At 33.7% G+C, this 23,026-nt stretch overlaps 1 protein-coding gene across 1 annotated transcript; it reads left to right on the top strand.

Annotated features, from left to right (window-relative positions):
- Positions 1–1,880: 1,880 nt before the first annotated feature.
- LOC105319319 (Y+L amino acid transporter 2) lies at positions 1,881–14,779 on the top strand. The gene is made up of 10 exons (XM_011416820.4): positions 1,881–2,609; positions 3,299–3,424; positions 7,683–7,782; positions 8,011–8,055; positions 8,196–8,319; positions 10,393–10,496; positions 11,515–11,611; positions 13,028–13,177; positions 13,298–13,475; positions 13,749–14,779. Exons 1-10 carry the CDS (start codon positions 2,129–2,131, stop codon positions 13,811–13,813), a joined length of 1,470 nt encoding a protein of 489 aa, XP_011415122.3. The 5' UTR covers positions 1,881–2,128; the 3' UTR covers positions 13,814–14,779.
- The last annotated feature ends 8,247 nt before the right edge of the window (positions 14,780–23,026 follow it).

Below are 23,026 nucleotides of genomic sequence, written 5' to 3'. Positions count from 1 at the left end.
ATACATAAATAAGACAAGATAAATCTGCCCATGCTGCGAGTATATATTTGGCAGTGTCAACACTGACCCGCAGTGAAATATCACAGATGGTATTAATTCTAAAGCTTCTTGTCTGAAATAATTTCATTTAATGATAATAGCTAGCTAGCTCACTTTTTGCTTCATCCGACCATAAAAAAACTTGAAAGGTGTTTATTTTTTTTTTAATATCGTATACAATTAACCAGCCTCTATCTGAGTCTAAAACCAACCAATCAGTAAGTGTCGTTAAGAGTTGCCGGGTGTGTATTCACACATGCATGCACCACTGTTATGATGTTGCATCATTTTCTCGGCAAAGATAGATAATTCAAAAGGAAAGTTTTAATCTTCACCAGATTCACAACGATTTCCGGATTTCCTGACGCCATGATCTTGACGACTAAAGAGTTTGTGGGTTGCGAGGGATTATAAGTTTGCTTTCATCAGTGCAATTATATTGTGACGACAATCTCTGAATAAAAAGAAGGTGGTATATAGATCAACAGATCATAATAAAAACAGATTAATTAAAAATATAGCATTTTATGCACACTGATGTTTGAAATATCAATCATACAATCATACACACGCACAGTTGACGAACCATCAATACTTATATTAACTTACCGCTTCAATAAAAAATTAAGTTATATCAAAATGAAAAGGTAGGGCGACCATTTTACCTTTTCTAAAAATATAATCAATATGCATCATGTACTTGTAGGTTTTTTTCCCATCAGAAAGTACCCATCATTTACAGTTTATTATGACAATACATGTAATTATACTGATGCAAATGTAACACCTTTTAAAATGTTTGGGTAACAGTAAAAAAAAAGAAGGAGCCTTAATTTGTTCACGATAAGGAAAGTAACTCCTACACGCTTCTCGAATTATCAAAGGACAACCGTAATAGTGTCAATGTGATACTTGTTTAGTCAGACTAGTATTTCGATTAATAGTGCTAAATATCTCACAAAACTTCTCACAATTTACGCATTCATCAACACTTGGTTAAAAGGTTTATTATCAATAAACAATGAGTGTCATATCCATTCCTTATTCAGGTCAGTGGTTTTAATTTTTACGTCAGTGTAGGCACCACGCATGTTGTAGTTTTTCAATTATTTAAAAAAATACTTGACATTTTTTCCCTGAATAAAGACAACTGTATACGTACATTTAACATTCACTTATACATGTACTTTGGTTTAAAAAACTGTTCAATCAGTTTTGAACAAAGAGAAACTGACAGTCACTTGACCGGAAAAATATTCTAATTAAAATACATGTACATAACAAATATTTCGATCCTTACCTGGCTTGCCAGAGAAGGGGACTTACGATGATTTATGAATATGTAACAAGTTTGATCCCAACTCTTAAATAAAGTGAGTGTTCTAAATCTGGATCTGGAGATTCATACGATCAAATGTCAAGATACGTATAGTGCTCATCATCGTGGGGGTGGGGGAGGGCAGACAAAAATAAATAAATGGATAAAAATTCAACATTTCAGAACGAAATATCCGTATATAAAGAAGAAATCAAATACCAGATCAATATCTTGATATCTAAAGGTTTGATAGATTTTATTTTACTGCTTAAAATGAATCAATCGTATCCTACCGTGATATCATATATAAACTTTTCTCTTCTTTATTGTTTGATTGTTATTCAGTTGTAAACCATTTTAAAGAGATATAACAGTATATCCATCCCTGGTCAGCTCGACATTGATCTATGTAACCTGGTGTAACTATCCCGCGCGTTTTAAGTACCTCCTCACTTTGGGTCTCATTACAATTTACCCGCCAATGAATCAACCAATGAATTTTTCAATTCAGATCACGTGATTTTCCGACAAAACAAAAACGGAAGCATGTTCATCGTCGTAGTCAAATATGACAACAACCCCGGGAGAGACATGTTGAGTGAAAGTTCGTGAGTGTTACATCGGTTTTCACTAGTCCTAGCACGTGTAAGAGATTATTCGAACATTTCAATCACTGTGTCTTTGAAATTTTGCCTAAGAAGACACATTTTGATTCATCTTTCTGATTCTGTTCAATTCCACGTGGTGCACTCTGCGATCTATAAACAAAACATGTCGGGAAATAACGGTACCGTAAAAGTTCATCCGGACGACAAGGAGGTTGTGATAGAAGAAGATACCACAGTCAAACTGAAGAGAGAACTTCAGCTTCACAATGGGGTAGCCATTATTGTGGGGGTTATAGTTGGGAGCGGGATCTTCATATCTCCGAAAGGCGTTTTGACGGAGTCAGGAAGTGTAGGACTTTCCCTCATCGTGTGGGTGCTCTGTGGGGTCATTTCTCTCGTGGGGGCCATGTGCTATGCCGAGCTGGGGACAATGATTCTAAAATCGGGTGCGGACTATGCTTACATTATGGAGTCGTTTGGTCATTTCCCGGCTTTTCTCTACCTATGGGTAGCTATCATGATTATCATTCCCACTGGAAATGCAATTACTGCCCAGACTTTTGCGTATTATGTGTTAGAACCACTGTTCCCCGATTGTGAAGCCCCGGGGGAGGCGGTCACTCTTCTAGCAGCTGTTTGTATCAGTAAGTACACGTAAATAAACATTTTTAGCCGGCGATCGTTCCGTGTAGCGGAGATGATGCAACATTTTACACGCCGGTTTTGTGATGATGCAATACATAGCACTCGCTGACTGTTTGTGTTAATATGGTTAATATCATTAGTAACCTGCATATTTATGAATAAATAGATAAATTTGATAAGTAGAATACACTCTTTACATCATATTTATAAGTATTTACAAGAAATGAATATTGTAATATGATTGTAAATACATGTAACTATATATATATTTTATGCATGAATACAAGTAAAGTTGTCATTTAAGTGACTGCCTAATATATACTGTTTCTTTAGTTAAATAAATCAGCAACATTATAGCACACATTTTGAACCTAATTTAACAATGCAAAAATAAAATTTTATGCATTAAAATGAATGTTGATGCAGTGGCACTGGGGATTCATTTTCAGTAATTTACAATGAATTTGTTAAGTTATTATGATATCGGATCTAACCATGAACAATTTTCAGTTATTCAGAAATATTTTGACAAATTTTGTTTGTTGCATCAACAGAAATGAACTTCAATAGATATTTAAAATTATTAATCTAAAGGGGTTATACAAAATAAATTAAATAAATGTGTTAAAATCTTGAACATGGAGATTTGGTTTATACTTATTCTTTCATTTTGATGTACTATTTTCAGCTCTCCTGACATTTGTGAATGCGTGGAATGTAAAAATGGCAGCCCGGGTCCAAGATGTGTTCACCATCACAAAAGTTCTAGCATTAGTGGTCATCATTATCACTGGAATAGTCTACCTCTTCATTGGTAAGATAGCACCAATATCCTAGCATTGGTAGTCACTATAATCATCATTGGAATAGTCTACCTCTTCATTGATAAGATAGCACCAATATCCTAGCATTAGTAGTCACTTACATCACTGGAACAGTCTACCTCTTTATTGGTAAGCCAGCACCAATATCCTAGCATTAGTAGTCACTATCATCATTTGAATAGTCTACCTCTTCATGGGTAAGCCAGCACCAATATCCTAGCATTGGTAGAGACTACCATCACTATAATAATTTACCTCTTCATTGGTAAGCTAGCACCAATATCCTAGCGTTGGTAGTCACTATCATCATTGGAATAGTCTATCTTTTTTTGGTAAGCTTGCACCGATATCCAGGAATAAGGACATGTTATTCTTGATTAAGGTCATCTGTTGGGAAATAAACTTAACCAGTCTGTTATCTAAAAGTTCAACAACCTGTGAGATCATTTTACGAATTCTCTGAAGAGCTCAAGACTGTCTTGTTTTCAATACTTAGTATATAAGAAATGATAACTTATTTTTTAGATGCTAATAGTAATTAATTTGGAGTTTTAAATATAAAATTTTCATTACCAGTGTTTAAACCTTTAAAAATGTATTGTAAACATAATGTACTCCCCCCCCCCCAAAAAAAACCAACAAAACAACCCCCCCCCCCCCCCCCCCCAAAAAAAAAACCAAAAAAAAAAAACAGAAAACAAAAACAACTTTATAAATTAGATATACCAGTAAAAACAAATCAGTTAATGTAAAAACAAATCCGAATCTAAAGAATTTAAAATATAAACTTATTTACAATTGCCTTAAAAAAAATCTAGAATGATTAAGAATGCTAGTGATAATACGTAAAGCCTTTGCTTCCAGGAATAATGTTAAGAAGGGTTTTTCCATGTCAATGACAAATTTAAGTACCGGTAAGTACATCAACTTGTCAAGTTTAGTTTAATTTTTCAAACATAATGTAAACCCACTGAAATTGGTTATCAATTTAATAATTGAGCAATGATTTAGCATATGATCATTCAGAAATTATTTCAAAGTGAGCTGAGCAGCAATGTCCAACAAATACTGTAAACCGAGAAAATATGGCGCACTACAAATTTTAGCGCCTTTGGCGCAACTGCCTCTGAGCGCTAAAATTAATAGTGCGCCAACAATTTACCATATATATTGAATTTCTTCAAGTTGCAAAACAATAACGTCAGTCCATTTTTGAGGCTATATAGAAGTGTTCATTTAAATGTCAGATGCTGTCGGTTCTGTTTGTTTAAACAATTACACAGGTAAACGGTATGGGTTATCGGCTATAAGTGCCTAAACATGGATTAATTAATTCAGTTTTAATTACGTTTTAATATCTCTCATTAGCACCTTGAGGATTGGGCTTCTCCCCATGCCACTTCTATTTAGCGCCTTGAGGTGAAAATGTAATTAAGCGTGGCGGTTGTTAACGCTGACAATATATGATTGATCATAATTTCTTTGATCTCTGATTAGTGGATATAAAGATAACAAGACGATACCTATTTTGTGTTTTTTAAATGTAAAATTACCGTGAAAAAGATTCTCTCATGGTCATCGAAACTCATGGTAAATGTAGCATTCGATTTCACTTTTAGTTTCGGGACTCTTCTAGTGTTATCCAAGTCGACACGTTTAATGCAAAGTCCGATAACTCAAATTTGTTTACCAACAAAAATTACACATCATCGCCAATAAATGAAATTTTCATATCTATATACTGACGATTTACACAAAAGTAAGTGTATTGTTCTCAACGACAGTTTACCGTGCATGCGAGATAGAAATCAAAGTCGTTGTGTTCACATGCTTGAGTGAACACAGAACTAAATTTTGGGCGTGATCGTTTATCAAACAACAGTATTTTTTGTATTCTTTTTTAAAGAAAAGATACATGCGCTAAAATATAATTGCGTTATTAAATGTACTGGCACTTGCGTTTGCGCTAAAATACGTATGCGCCAAATTTTCTCGTTTTACAGTATACCTTATAGGTTAGCCTGATATTCTATTTTAACTTTTGTTCTTATCTAAAAGAAAAATAGTTAAGGAAAGTATGGTCTACGTTGCAGTAATGTACTTAATTTAACTTCTTTAGAATAATAACTTATAGTCAATTATTGCATAATTTTTGTATCATCCCTTTGATTTAAGTGTACAAGAATAATTGGTGATTTCATTTATTCTTGCTGTGTTACATCACATTCATGTATATCATCTCCTTAAAATTTAGATTAATAATGTTAATGAACTATTTAGATATCAAATTAACATTTTCAAGTATGATGGTATAAATATGTTTGATATATTACCGTAAAAGGAGGAAAACTGTATTTGATTAACGATACTTATGATATTAAAATGGACACTTCAAATGTCACCAGGCACCTGTTTTTACCTTAATTTATAGGTGAAAAAAAAATCAATTCATTAAAACATGGGGATTTTCTACAGGTATCATATTTTCTACAGGTATTATATTTTTGGCAATGAAGCTGTTTATATCTAATACATCTGATTTAAGTTTTACTGTTTTAAAGACTGACTTCCCTTTTTGGATTTATATATCAACTAAACTCAGCAAAACTATAATTTGAAGCACTGAGTTGAGATCACAATGCTGTGGGTTGACAAGGTGTGGGAACAAGTTACAATTATGTGTGATGGCTGTGAATATTGATAAAAAAAACAGAAGCAATAGCCACAAGTAACACACCAGCTGTTTCTGTCTGCATCATTAACAATATAACATCAAACACTGTAAAGCACAAAACAAATTTTAAAAAAAAGTAAATAATTTAATCAGATGCCTCCTTCTTCCATGATCAGAGAAATGGAAGAAATTTAAGGTGGCTCACTACTTCTGAAATATTTTCTCAAATTAGCAGAAACTTAATTGATTATGATAGACATCATAATGGATAAGAAGTATTTAAGTCAAATAAGCAAAACGTGCAATTTTGGGTGAAAAATTACATTTTTGAAAATTTCATTCAGTAAACATGAACAAAAGCTCCAGGCAGATTCAAACTCATGATCTGCGGTCCAGAAGCCCAATACTTTAACCACTGAACTTCGCCGATATACAACGGAATGGAACGATATAAACAGTTTAATAAAACATTTAAATCGCCATCTTCTGACGTAGTGTCTTAAAAAGTATAAGTCTGGGTGTAGTGAGGTACCTTAATGGACCTTGCAGAAAAACAAGAGAAGTACAGAACTTGTCCATTTTATTCCAGCTATTTTTGCAGTTTTGTTGTCAAATTGTGAACTATATTGCATTAAATCTCTTTCCTATTTTTAAGAATTCCTGGTTTACTGTTTCATTGTTTAAGTGAATGTTCAAGGCTAACATATTTTCCAAAACCAACATAATTTACTGTTTGAGATAATTGATACAAAATAAATTTTTCTTATTGGTGGGTGTGTAACATGCCATAAGTCTGCTTGTGAAATTATTAACAGTGGACCCTTTAAAAACCAATTAAAAAACCCATGGTTTTCACCTTCTTTTTAAAGAAAATACCTCTTTATTGATACTGCGCATTGACCATTTAGTTGTAAAGATACGAATCAACATTTTTTATTTGCCGGACAAAAACTGCTACCTGTTTAATCTGCATTGATCCTTCACCCACTGGTTGTTACACAAAGTAAACAGCTTTGTTTGGGGGAGGAAACAGGGTATTAAGTGACACCAGCCTCCTTCAAGTCACGTGTTGACTGGAGGTGCTTTGATGAAAGAGGCCCTCCACTATAGCTCAGGGGGTGGACTTGCCATATTTATCTAATTTACCTTCTGATGTCAAATCTCACACAGGTGTTTGTGTTTGCTGAAAATTGGGCCAGTTATCCTTGTATAATTGACTGCAAATTCCCTTAAAATGCCACTAACAACCCCATTTTAGAATGTGTCTGGGTTGGTTTTTTTTATGTGTGTGATTCCATAGACCAAATAGAACATTCACCTTTTCTTCTCCAAACTTTTGTTTTTAGTGGGTAATATCGGTAAATTTATGTAAACTGATGTAGTCGTCATTAAATTGTCACTGTTGAAATGGTTTTTTTTTAGTTGTTTCACTCTGTATAGCATTTATTAAGTTAATCTTTTTTTTCTGTACCAGTAATTATATCAACTGGTACATTGTTTAATACTTCAAATATTATATACACAAACACCTGATGTTTTTTGATTACCAAACCAATGCCATGTATTCTCTACAGGTGATAGGGAGAGTTTTGAGGAGCCATTTGAGAACTCAGAAACATCTTTAGGAAAGATAGCCCTGTCCTTTTACTCTGGGCTTTTCTCCTATGCAGGATGGTAATACTTATTCTCTCATCTAAATACGCCTTCTTCCACTTTTCGAAGATTTGTTTATGACATTTTGGAGTCAAAGTTTTTATGTTTACAGTTATGTCCAAATTCTTGTAATAAATCTCCGTGAAACCATGTTAACATGTATAATATACATTGAGATATGAGTGGTTATGAATTACGCAGTGAGAATTGGACAGCATTTATTCATCATGTTTATTTTTTATTTCACAGGAATTATTTAAATTTTGTGACAGAAGAATTGAAAAATCCATACAAGTATGTTCTTCACATTCCTCATTGTAATCCTCTTAAAAATTTTATCTTAATATATTTTTAATAATACTGAATTGTGTTATAACTGATCACAGTGAAACAAGTGTTATCCCTTGTTCAATTACCTGTCAATCATTTTGCAGGAATCTACCTCGAGCCATTGGTATATCTATACCATTAGTGACAGTTATATATGTGCTGGCTAATATAGCGTATTTTGCTGTCCTTACTCCGGCTGAGATGTTGGCCTCTAAAGCTACTGCTGTGGTAAGTGAGACAAAAGACTTAAAGTCTGTGGCAGAATTCTCTGAACCCCATTCTCAGATAGATAAGATTAGACCCAATACACAATATGACTTCTCTAATAACTTGGCTTTTATACCAGGACTTAAACAGTGGGGTTGTACATTTCCAATTGAAAATGCTGGTAGTCTCATTGTCCCAAAATTGACAATATTTTCCCAATGTAGAAAAACTCATTACATTTCTCAAATAAATTCCTGAAAAAAAATGATGAGAGATCTGACTAAGTATATGTATGTTTAATATTAATTTTGCAAGTACAATGTATTAGGTTCAAAAAGGTTTCTCAACATTTGAAGTTTGCACTGTGCTTCAAAGGTTTAGTTGATTTTAAATCTAGAATAGAATGTCAAAGAAGGAGTAAAACTTCTTGTGAATTAAGTGTAGAATTGATAATGATTTGCATGTGACCTTGACCTAGGTCAATGACCTCAGGTGAGGGCCATGATACACACAGCAGTTCAAGGCCTTGAAAAAATTACCACACTTGCCTTGGACAGATGCACATTTCATATCTAAATAGAACCAACTCAGAACAAGTACAAGGTAAAAGACAAAAACCCTTACCTGGTACTACATGTATGCATCACTCAGAGATGCCTGTTGCAAGGATGACCTTGAATTGATAACTGGCTGATAGTGAGCCCTACATAGAATACAAGTTCATAAGGACTTGAGGAACAATGAATAGGAATTAAAAAGTTTATATATAATAATTTTTTTTCAATACTTTTATCAGTGGAATTGGCTGATTACAATAAATGTAGTGCTCATGTAGGTTTATTAGGTTGAGGAATTCGGCCAGTGTAAGATCCTGCAATGGGTCCATCCTAGAATTGGTTGGATAATTTTTAAAATGCATACACTGAATAGGACCCACATGATGCCAAATAACACTGTTTAATTAATCTGTATGTAGTGTTCTATTTATGTATGTACTAAATACCATTCCAACGTAAAATATAATTATAAGCCATAAACAGAATCCGGCAGGTCTATCCTGGCATGTGTCCAGATGTTACTGGGGTTTGACATGTGTTTGTGGATGAATTAGGTTTACTGGTAGCTCCATTCATTGAGTCCCCGTCTCCCAGCAGGGGTCGATCAGTGGGATAGGACAGTGCACTGAGAGGAGGAACCTGGTGTTAATGAAGACAAACAGAAATGGACACCCCTCCCCCCCCCCCCCCCCCCCCTTCCCCTGCAGAGAACATGTCAAGTGTTGAATGATTGTGAACACATGTCATTTTGATACATACAGTCATATTTTATATATCCTAAACTTAATATGGGCTATGATCAGAACTTTACCTTGAAACTTTACCATGCATCAGTCTATCTGTTCACTTGATTCTATGGTAGACTTTAATTGAACTTGACAGTGGCAGTCGGAATGAAAGAAGAGAATTGCAATAAATGTTACTGCCATTGTTATGTACGCATGTAGTGTAGAAATATGGTGCATGTACGTAGATAGGCTCGCTCTGATATCTCCTTGAAGGTTATATGTTATCCCTATAATATAATTAATGATATTTATTCTCTTTGTTTGAATGTGTCAATTTAAGGAGGTATGAGACACCTCCATCCAATCAAAATTTCTTTTAAATTGAACAAGAAAATCAACTACATGTATAATCTTATACATTTATAATGCTAAACAGCATAGTGCAGAAAATTGAAGCGTCAGCTACTGATCTTGCAAGTCATAATATAAAAACCATCCACAGATTTTACAGTTTTTAATTTCTATGAATTTTTTAAAAATGTTTTTTATTGTTAAATATTGTACAATTTGAATATTTTAGTCATAATTTTGAACTCATCTGGACCTTTTACAGTTTTTAACTTTCTAAGAATTTTTAAAATGCTGTTTATTGTTAAATACGGTTTGAAAATTCTTAGAATCATGATTATATTAAATTAATTAACATGATGCACTTTCATCCACATTAATATATTAAGGTGTCCCATACCACCTTAATGGAATACCAGAAGCCTTGTTGCTGACAATCTCCTTGGCTTTGTTTTTTTCAGACCTTCGCTGGCAGAACTCTGGGAGTGATGGCGTGGATTATGCCTGTTTTTGTGGCATGCTCAACATTCGGCAGTGTAAATGGGGCCATATTTACATCTTCTAGGTAACCGTGATTCTTTCTGGTGTTCTTGTATCAAACAGCAAACAGTCTGCTGTTTTCTCGGCCAAGAAGACCTCATTTATTATCAAAACATGTCTCCTATTCACTTGTCACCAGAGGAACTCTGCTATCTCTTGATTACGTAAAGTCCTGTTTTTGTATTTCATAACCTAGAGCATTTATAGCGATTCATAGAGATGCAAAATCCTGTTTTTTTTTATTTCATAACTTACAGAATTTATAGAGATTCAGAAAAACACTAAGGATTAGATTTGAAGAAGAACTCCAACCCCCCCCCCCCTTTTTCTAATTATCAACCCTCCCAAAATCCAGAATTTGGTATCAAAATGTTCTATATGGTTACTTGTTACTGAAAGGTTTACTGGTAATTAATTTTTTCACTACATGTATATATGACTTGCCTTATTTGCATGGATAGATGATTCAGGTGAGAGCCTTGTCAAATATTAAATTAAGTGTCATGTGGAGTTTAATTTCTTTATCTGACATGTGGCATCTTATAGAAAACTGTAGATCTTTCTAGTTTACATAAATACACTTTCTAAGGCTACTCAATAAGCCAAAGAATATATCTGGGTTTAGTTTCAATATGCAGATTTGAATTGGGATCTTATGTCCAGTCGAAAAGATATAAGAGTTTTTTGGCTTTTCAAGGTAAAGTGGATTTGACCAGGGGTTATCCTTTTATGGCTGTCATCTCAGAACTTTAACCTTATTGGGGGTCCTGATAGGTGAATAAATCCTTGACTTAAAGTGTATTGACCTTCACAAGTAGGACACATTGGTTAACATGCTAACACAGTTGCCTTATAACTGTATAAATATTGATCTAAGATAGAGTTTTATTTCAATTGAATATCAACATGGATAATTTCAAAGTCGTTACTAAACTCCTACATCATTGCAGCATAGATTGCATGTAATGTAAGTGAAAGATTTTTTAAATTTAATTGAATGAGGGTAATCTTACATTACTTATAAGTGTACTTTGACATTGTAGATTGTACTTTGTTGGGGCCAGACAAGGACATCTTCCCGATTTCCTAGCCACCCTGAACATTAATCTCTTCACGCCTCTTCCATCCCTGTTGTTTGGGGTGAGTAGTTTTATTTTTTGTGTTTGTTTCATTCACCTGTCTGCAAGTCACTGTTGTATGAAACATTTATGTACATACATGTTTTACTTGTTAGTACACAAGGAACAATATTAGAGTATGATTGGTATAGTTTTAGGTATTTACATGTTGATTGTAGAATTAACAGATGCGTGTATTAGAACATACATGTACAGGTACCAGGGAAAAATGGCTGTTGTATTGCTTTACATTTTTATTTTGTTGCTCAGGAACAAAATTATATTTCTAGATTCTAAAAATCTTCTATTTATGCATCAAGAATCTGACCTTTTATTATGTTCATCTGATATTTTCTCTTCGTAAATTATTTACATTCATTTGCTTCTACTTCTATAGCAGTATGTCCGTTTAGCAAGATGTCATTTAGTGCATTGAATCAATATGATTTTTACATTTAGATGTGTTAACCAATGACATTAACTTACACCTATTAAAACTTTATAGCGACCAAACAGTACACCAATTTCATTCAGATTTTAAGTAAACATTTGTCATTGCTGGACATTCATCTGAATACATTTTACATTTTACCTTGATGCACAAATCCTTCAATTGCTTAATACTTTTGGGAGTTGAACTTTGTAAACTTTGATTTCTCAGTATTATTCTTGTGTCTGCTGAGGTGTGCCCACAACCTGTTGATTTTTATCTGATCCATGTGTAGATCATTCACTCCATTACCTTGTGCCATGTACAGTAATAAACACCAGTACACTGTAACGGTGAATTTGTCACAGGCTGGTTAAAATGTGTTGGTTTATGCACATGAGACTATTTCCAGACACAGAGACAGATCAATCTAATAACAATGTTTGTACACTATTAATTCTCCATTTTAAATCAAATTTTGAGATATGTACTTTGTCTATTCATCAAACTTAAGGGAGATACATATATACAGATGTATCTACATAATGACAATTTAGTGTTCTTATGCTGTGCAAAATATTATGGTAAACATTATTGTTTCGCAGTACAACTTGAAAGTGAAATAATGCATTGATGATAATTATTGCTGACTTTAATTCTCTAACAATGAGTATAAAATTGACATTAGTTAAAAATTCTTTTTCTTTAAATTATTTTTAATGCCTAAATATAAATACCAAAATTTTTGTCTGGGACTTTAAAATCACCTATTTAGTTTATTTGATATTGACAGTATTCAAAATTGATATGTATCAAGTTGTTAAAATTGTGAAAGGCATTTCTGTAGATAGTAAGTAAAAACCTAATATCTCCTAATACATGTAACAGTCTTGTAAAACATAATAAACTGATAAAACGAGAGAAATATGTAAATTATGTACCAGTTGTGATAAAGGGAGATAAAACCATTAACTTATATATTTATCTGGTTGTGGTTGCTTGTTGCAGTGTCTGATGTCCTTGGTCATGTTGTGTAGTCGAGATGTCCAGGTCCTCATTAACTACGCAGCGTTCGTGGAGACCTTGTTTGTCACAATCAGTATTGCCGGCCTCATCTACATGCGATATAAATTTCCTAAACGGGAACGACCCATCAAGGTATTTATAAAAACGATAGCACATTAGTTGACAGATTGTATGAATGTCTAGAAAAAAAAATGTTGTGCAATTGTGTAATAACGGCTACAAGTGTTTTCATTTTTTGTTTTGTTTTAACAGGTGGCTATACTACTGCCCATTTTCTTCATCTTCATCTGTGTATTCCTGCTGTTGATGCCTCTGACAATTGATGCTAACGAGGTGTTATGGGGCATCATCATGATCTTGTCTGGGGTCCCAGTCTACCTGCTGGGGGTTGCGTGGAGAAACAAACCCCGGGCCTTCACTGGCCTCGTAGGCAAGTCTTCAGTCCATCAGGACTTCTTTCTTTCCTATGTAAAGAGAAGACAAATGATGGCTGCACTTGTACAGTGAATAGACATATTTCATTGTCTACTTCTTGTAATGTAAGGCTGCATAAAGGATGATGGACTGCAGCAAGGCTTATATGCTATCTATATTCACTGGATAGTGCTAGGATGATGGAAATGGGAAGATTACAATTTATTGTTTGTTACATGTATCTCTATCTGTAGATATCTGTAAATATAAGTTGTTCGTTTCCTTACAGACTCCTTCACGGTGCTGTCTCAGAAGGTGCTATTGACGGTCCGCGAGGAGATGAAGGAAGATTGAACAAGGGAAGAGGATCCAGCAATAGAAGAGGAGGGGATTCCCAAACAGGGGACTCCCAACAAGCCAGCTGTCTCGAAAGCCTTATTGTTTCTATGCATCTGTTAATTGTTGCTTTAATTTAAACTCGTTTACTGCCTTTCCACAGTGTGGATATTAAGTTTACCTGATATACAATGACAATATACAACTATGTTTTAACTGTTGCATACTAATGTTCACAAGTAGTATGTGTTCAATACCTGCAGCAACATTCCATGTGGATGCACCCATTTTATTTTGTATGGAGTGTTCCCTATTTTCAGGATACAGAATAATTAGAACGTCAATGTTTATATCAAAATCATGACTGTTCCTTCAGAATCTTATCAACCAATTTGCAGATGTCCATGTTAAAGGTTGCAAGCAATATTGATGTTTATATTTTGTTAATTATACCCCCGCTCCGAAGGAGAGGGGGTATACTGTTTTACCCTTGTGTGTCTGTCTGTCCGTCCGTCCGTCTGTCTGTCCGTCTGTCTGTCCGTCCGTAACAAAAATTTCTGTCGCATTTATCTCAGCAACTATTTATCGCAGATGCTTGAAATTTTAACACAGTGTTTGTTAAGGCATGCCATATCGTGGGATATATTTTTGTACGAATCAGACATCAACTTCCTGTTAAATGACGACTTTGCTTATTTTTTAACCAATATTTTCAAACAAATTTTCGTCAAAGATTTCTCAGCAACTGTTTATCGCAGATGCTTGAAATTTTTACACAGTATTTGTATAGGCATGCTATATCGTGGGATGTATTTTTGTACCAATCAAACGTCAACTTCCTGTTAAATGACGACTTCGTTTATTTTTTGCCAAAATTTTCAAACAAATTTCCGTCAAAGAATTCTCAGCAGCTATTTATCGCAGATGCTTGAAATTTTAACACACTATTTGTTTAGGCATGCCATATTGTGGGATATATTTTTGTATCAACCGGACGTCAACTTCCTGTTAAATGACGACTTTGCTTATTTTTTAACCAAAATTTTCAAACAAATTTTCGTCAAAGATTTCTCGGCAACTATTTATCGCAGATGCTTGAAATTTTTACACAATATTTGTATAGGCATGCCATATCGTGGGATATATTTCTGTACCAATCGGGTGTCAACTTCCTGTTAAATGACGACTTTGTTTATTTTTAGCCAAAATTTTCAAACAAATTTTTTTCAAAGATTTCTCAGCAACTGTTTATCGCAGATGCTTGAAATTTTTACACAGTATTTGTATAGGCATGCTATATCGTGGGATGTATTTTTGTACCAATCAAACGTCAACTTCCTGTTAAATGACGACTTCGTTTATTTTTTGCCAAAATTTTCAAACAAATTTCCGTCAAAGATTTCTCAGCAGCTATTTATCGCAGATGCTTGAAATTTTAACACACTATTTGTTTAGGCATGCCATATTGTGGGATATATTTTTGTATCAACCGGACGTCAACTTCCTGTTAAATGACGACTTTGCTTATTTTTTAACCAAAATTTTCAAACAAATTTTCGTCAAAGATTTCTCGGCAACTATTTATCGCAGATGCTTGAAATTTTTACACAATATTTGTATAGGCATGCCATATCGTGGGATATATTTCTGTACCAATCGGGTGTCAACTTCCTGTTAAATGACGACTTTGTTTATTTTTAGCCAAAATTTTCAAACAAATTTTTTTCAAAGATTTCTCAGCAACTGTTTATCGCAGATGCTTGAAATTTTTACACAGTATTTGTATAGGCATGCTATATCGTGGGATGTATTTTTGTACCAATCAAACGTCAACTTCCTGTTAAATGACGACTTCGTTTATTTTTTGCCAAAATTTTCAAACAAATTTCCGTCAAAGATTTCTCAGCAGCTATTTATCGCAGATGCTTGAAATTTTAACACACTATTTGTTTAGGCATGCCATATTGTGGGATATATTTTTGTATCAACCGGATGTCAACTTCCTGTTAAATGACGACTTTGCTTATTTTTTAACCAAAATTTTCAAACAAATTTTCGTCAAAGATTTCTCAGCAACTATTTATCGCAGATGCTTGAAATTTTTACACAATATTTGTATAGGCATGCCATATCGTGGGATATATTTCTGTACCAATCGGGTGTCAACTTCCTGTTAAATGACGACTTTGTTTATTTTTAGCCAAAATTTTCAAACAAATTTTTTTCAAAGATTTCTCAGCAGCTATTTTTCGCAGATGCTTGAAATTTTAACACACTATTTGTTTTGGCAAGCCATATCGTGGGATATATTTTTGTATCTATTGGACGTCAACATCCTGTTAAATAATGACTTTGTTTATTTTTTGCCAAAATTTTCAAACAAATTTTCGTCAAAGATTTCTCAGCAGCTATTTATCGGAGATGCTTGAAATTTTTACACAGTGTTTGTTAAGGCATGCCATATCGTGGGATATATTTTTGTACCAATTGGACGTCATCTTCCTGTTAAATGAGTACTTTGTTTATTTTAGCCAAAATTTTCAAACAAATTTTCCTCTAAGATTTCTCAGCAGCTGTTTATCTCAGATGCTTGAAATTTTAACACACTATTTGTTTAGGCATGCCATATTGTTGGATATATTTCTGTACCAATCGGATGCCAGCTTTCTGTTAAATGTCGACTTTGCTTATTTTGCATATTCACATCAGAGCGGGGGTATCACTAGTGAACAATGGCTCACAGATATCTTGTTTGAAACAGTTACATTGTATACGCATTATCATTTTCTGATCTGATCTATTATTATGAAAGGTTGGAAACAGTTTTGAAATCTTATGAACAATACATGTATGTGTATTAATTTATTTTTCACTCCGTAAAGTTTTCATTCTTCAATATGCTTTCAATGACATTCAACATTTACTTGGAAAGAACTTGCATGTACCTATATAAAGACTAAGTTGAAATACAGATGAATGTTCATGTGAAATTGATATGAAATCTATTTTGAAACATTGTTTCAATTAGAAAGATTTGCAAGTGAGGTTTTTGTGTGTTCATGTCATGTTAGAAATTTTTGGTGAAATTTGCATAATTGCCTGTGTATCTTTTAATTGAGTAAATATTGGCTTGAATGGGATATTTGTTAAAGTGACATTGTGCATAATATAGAATGATTGGATTCGTGAAATGTCAGAAATTATGATTTGACATCTGTCCACTGTTTGTCCTCATTCAAAATTAACATAACAATAGTCATCATGCAGAATGATTATGCCATCACTGGTCACAAAATGATATTACGATTAGGATATGAATATTCCTATTTGATATTGCTCAAATCCCGCTTTCAAATTAGCACTGTATTTCACTGCCAGTAATCAGTTAGGATTGGGAGTGTGTGCAAATTAATTTCCAAGAAATTACTTCCTGTAGTAATTCAATATCTGGTCATTATAGTTGTTTATGACTGTGTATTGGGGGTTGATTGTGTATTGATCGTTGATTGATTGATTGTTGATCTATGTTTATTGATGATTGATATTTTGGAACTGTAGTGTAGTTGATATGAAGTTCTTCACTGTCAGGAAATCAATTTTGTCTTGTACTCTGTATACATTTACTTTACTCTAGTTACCTATCTTATTTACTCACAGTTTGATGCCATCAGCCATTTTTCAGGTCCAATATCTGAACTTTTCTTAAGCTGTAGATTTTGAAAATATTCCTATGGTCTTAATTTTGCTATGTAGTTTCTGTGAACTGTTCAGTACTGCTAGTTTTGAAGTAATGCATCTGACTGTGTGCTATTCTTCATATTGTTGGTGTGAGATATGTCTATATGGGCATTTACTTTAAATTTACAAGAAATTATGGAAATTTGACACAATGGAATAACTTACAATATTGCAGATTTTGAACTCTAATAGTGTGACAATCTTTAAGAGGTTGTAACAGTCTTATTTTTCTAGTTATGAGATCAATATACGATATTGTAAAGTTTTGATGATGGGATTTCATGTATACAACATTTCTTGATGCAGTTGTACATATCACTAAATCACTAAGCTGCACTGCCATGTCTGAATATACATGACTTAACATGACTACAAAATCATGGCGGAAGCATAGAAGCATATTTTTTTTGGGGGGGGGGGGGGGGGGTGGGGGTTAGAGTATCATACTTATACTCTAGATCAAGTATGGTATGCATATAATATATATATTTTTATATTTTTTTGGTGAATGATCAATTTAAATCTTTTCCAGTACATTCATGACCTTGCTCATGAATGTTTATGGCATGCATTATTTTATTATTAAGTGTGATTGAAATTTTGCATACTGATAATTAACACCATGATTAATTTATAGATGAGTGTCTATCTCTCAGATGTTATACATGTAGTACTACATACATTACCCTCATTCAAAATTCAAAAGCGTCTTGTAGAATAAATGACCGTTCAGATGTTACTTAGTAGTCCTATTAGCAGATGGATAGGTTAGGTGTCAAAATTGCAAGTTGGACATCCATGTATACTGTATATTTCAAACCCCAGGTTTTGTTTAAACCAAGTTTCAGGGAGCAAGAGAAAACTGAATTTATACTACAGGTAGATTGTAGAAAGGTCTAAAAACCTGGGGAAGGGTGTACAAATTCTGTTAATGATTTAGGACTTTTACTAGTTTTATAGTATTGTAGTCATTTAGTTTTTATATCTACGACTTTTGTGTTTCTTTTTCCAAGTCTTAAAATAGATCTGAATGCATTGTACAAATAGCATAGCATAATATTATTCTTGCTTTTAAATTAGTGTTTAAGCTTTAATTAAAAGGTGATTTTGAACTAAATCTTGTCAGATTCTATACAAAATCATTACCAATGGTCTTATTTTTACTGCATTATGCCATTTTATATTCAATTCTTTTGTCAATGACCGAATGTTTGTTGAGGTTTATTCTTGGAAGTTGCAATCTGTATTATTGTATTTATTTGCTGTTATATTGAAATGAATAAAGACAGTCTGTATTGTGATGGTGTGTTGTGATGTAAACGGAAAATGTATGAATATTGACTTCAAACGACAGCTATGGAATTTGAAAGAGCAACAAAATCGAAACTGGAGCATCTAAGCTTAAATCACTTCCATAAAAATTTAATTTAATAGAAGTAAATACAAAGTGGTTACATTTATTATTACATTTTGGAGGAGGATCATATTTTTCCAAATCACTAAGGGTGCAAAAACAAGTTACCCCATTGAAATAATTTCCAGCTATGTGAGCCAGATGCTGCTACATTGGCAGGAACGCAGTATCCGGGGGGGGGGGGGGTCCCCCTCTTTTTCTCGCAGCAGACCTTTTTCTTAAATTTACGTATAAAAAATTGAATGATCAGTTCATACCCCCCCCCCCCATTTTTGAGGAGCAAGTGAAAAAAAGGGAATAAACATTGTAATTGAAAAAAATTCAAGCTGAAGGAATACTAAAACACTGGCCCCAACCCACGGATTAGGTTTTTGATGATTTTTAGAACTTGTCAAGATTTTATTGGATGGGACTGCCCCCTTTCAAAAACGATGCTACGTGCCTGATTAATTATTTCTTTTCGTTGTTATGCTGATATTGATTGGGTGTTCACATCTCTGGGACAATATAAAATAAATCCCAAACTTCGTATGGCATACCAAAAACACTTATTAGATTAACAAATCTTTATTGTGGATCGCAGATATGATATTAAATCAATTTACTTTATTGTACATTTCGTTCACGAGTGAGCAGTTTGTACATAGTTCACATCTCAGTGTACATTCTGTACATTGCATGCCGCTTTTAAGTTGTTTTCAGGAATATTTCAATATTACAGGGCTGTCGTCAAGGGTTTCTTCTGTATGGAGCCCGTCAAATATGAAATCACATTACATGTATTGTTTTTTTTTTCTCAATAGAATGATTTTTCAAAATATCCACCTTTAGAATAATAAACGTGAAATAGCCCATTTCCCCCGCCCCCACCCCACCCCCACTCTCTTAAAAAAATTTTATTACGTACCCAAAAAATCATAAGAAGATTTCTTAGTTGGAAAAGGATTAAAGATAAATAAAATCGTCAATTTATAGACAGTGTAATTGCTTTACGAGAGCAAATGAGCTCATTTCTCGAGTCAATGCTTTCACAACTCTTCTTTTCAAATATTGATCAACTTGTAAAGATTTGTTAGTGACTACGATATATTTTTTCGGATGCGCTATAAGCACCTCCACTGAAATTTGTCATTCTTTGACAGCGTAATGCACACCCCAAGAGCTGTAACTTCGATTTGCAAACCTCTACAGCAGGGACCTGTATATCAGCCCAATCTGATTAAAATCAGATCTTTGTAACGCTCCGAAATTCTGATAGTCGCTTACATCAGAATTTGTCGCAGCGGATCAAAGATCTGATTTTAATCAGATTGATATCAGCCTTGACCCTGTTTGCTCCGCATAAATTCTTGTGGATTTTTTTTTTCTGGAATCAACAAATACCGAAAGAGAAGGGGCGTATAATTCTTTAGATATTCCCACTTGGTGTAATGAAGATAAACAATTTCAATTAAGATATCGGTTTGGTTTATATAATATAGATTTAATGATACAAATCAATAGCATACTTTCATTTTGTTAACTTGACAGATATACAGGTAGATGTATACTAGTATATGATTTCTATGGTGGCATATCTCTGCCCCTTGTGTGCAAGTTATTTTTCTACTATATAATTATGTCGACATGCAAGATAAATATGTTGACATGCAAGATAGTTATGTCAACATGCAACATAACTATGTTGACATGCAAGAAAACTGCAATCAAATAAGAGTTATAAAAAAACTCAAATATCGCCAACATGTGACATCCAAAATGCTAGATACGCTACCTATTGATGTCAACATGCAACTTATTTATGTTAAAATGCAACTTCTTTATGTTAACATGCAACTTCTTTATGTCGACATGCAACTTATTTTTGTCAACATGCAACTTAGTTATGTTAACATGCAAGATAAATATGTTGACATGCAACATATTTATGTCGACATGCAACTAAGTTATGTTGACATACAACTTATAAGTTATTTATCTTGCATGTAAACATAACTAAGTTGCATGTCAACATATTTATCTCGCATGTCAACATAAGTAAGTTGCATGTTAACATAACTAAGTTGCATGTCGACATAAATAAGTTGCATGTCGATATAAATAAGTTGCATGTTGACATTAAAAGGTGGCATCTAGCATCTTGGATGTCACAGGTGGGCGATATTTGAGATTTTTTGAGATTTTGTATAATTCTCATCTAATTGCAATTTTCTTGCATGTCAACATAGTTATGTTGCATGTCGACATAATTATCTTGCATGTCAACATATTTATCTTGCATGTCGACATATTTGATAGAAAAATAACTTGCACACAAGGGGCAGAGATATGCCACCATAGATTTCAAACAAGGCAACACAGCATTTAATAAAATGCTAAATGAGTTTACTCCTCGCCCTAAAATACTTTTCTGTATGAGAGGAGTTTTCAATCAACTTATTATTTGATATTTTTGTTAGAAATGGAGGCTAGACTTATTTTTTTTTTTTTTAAACAAAAAACGTGTAACTTCATTGATAGTTAAACACTCCCTCTCGACTGAAAGAGAGTGTTAAATTCGACTCATAATAAGCGCGGGCAATATTTCTTTTTAATCTTTAAATAATGTATCTACTTAGATAAATGTTTAATGTAGAGGAAACAGTTCCAGGGACTATTATATAAATAGTGCCTGTTTGGGAGGGTAACAGTTGAAATTGACACCCCGAGAAAACCATTGTCAACCGACGCGAAGCGGAGGTTGACAATGGTTTTCGGAGGTAGTCAATTTCAACTGTTATCCTCCCAAACAGGCACTATTTATTTTGTTATACTGAATGTCTTTTTTAAAATTGTTAAGAAAATTTTACTGCTTTTATATAGGAATAGCGTGAATTCTACAGCGAACCGTACGCGCATAATTTTCGCGCATGTAACATTTTTTAATGTTACCCGTTGCCAAGTGCGTTGCTAACGCTGAGGGTAATAGTAAATATTATTAACTGCGTCTTAACCAATCAGATTTCAGTATTTAACATGAAAGTATAACAAGAAGTATTGTACAAAATTGTCTTGCACGCTATAGTCTTTATGTTATAATATTCTTGTGTATGTCATTTGATTTCATTTTGACTGTATGCCAACATGGCGATGTCAATAAACCATTGAATTGATTTAATTTGTGCTTTAAAAAAAAAGATGTTTAAAAATTGTTTTTACTTTTCTAGACAAAATTATTGCCTTGGAAAAATAAGAAAACGATAAAAAAAATGCGTCTATCTTTTATACATCCTAAGTGCAGTGAACTTGACAAACCCTGTACTCCTTGTCCTTTTCGGGCCCATATGCACCCTCTCCTAACTCCCTTCCGAAATTAAAATAATATTCGGGTACGTGTAAGAAATAAAATTGATTACACTATAAACTGTTCAAAGCAAATCTTATATAATATCATTCGGGATTGAATCGATACCAACAGTAGTTGGTACCACAAGTGCGAAAGTAGTTGGTACCACAAGTGCGAAAGTAACCCCCCCCCCCTCCCCAAGTCTTTACTCTTTTTTTTATAGTTTAATTATCCTCTTATGACATATTTCTGATGCAATTTATAGATGAAAGAACACTGTTATATTTTACGTAGACTCTATATACAGGCACCCCTACATGCGCGGATCTAGAGGGGGGTCGGGGGGGTCCCGACCCCCCCTGGAAAATGAAAATTTATTAAATTTACATAGTAAAATTATCGCGAAAATATGCCTCGGACCCCCCCCCCCCCCCCTGGCAAACACAATTATCCTTCGGACCCCCCCGTGAAAATTTTTCTGGATCCGCGCATGCCCCTATATATTTTTCTCATAATTAAAATAGCTGATTAGGTAGAGGGAATATATTTTTATTCCGAGAAAAATGTATAGCGTCAGGTGCCTGTGATCCTATATCATCATTCTATAAATTTTTCTTTGCCCCGTATATTTATGATAGGCCTAGATTACATGTATGCAAGCAAAGTGGTATTTTTTAGTATTTTTGTATGAACCTCTTTGAACCGGGAATATAAACTTGATTCGTTCGTGTCCTCTATATATTTACCTTACACT

This window comes from Magallana gigas, chromosome 3 (genome assembly GCF_963853765.1).
Source record: "Magallana gigas chromosome 3, xbMagGiga1.1, whole genome shotgun sequence".
NCBI classification, from domain to species: domain Eukaryota; kingdom Metazoa; phylum Mollusca; class Bivalvia; order Ostreida; family Ostreidae; genus Magallana; species Magallana gigas.
Note: the sequence above shows the minus strand (reverse complement) of the source record. Positions and strands in the feature narration are given on the sequence as shown.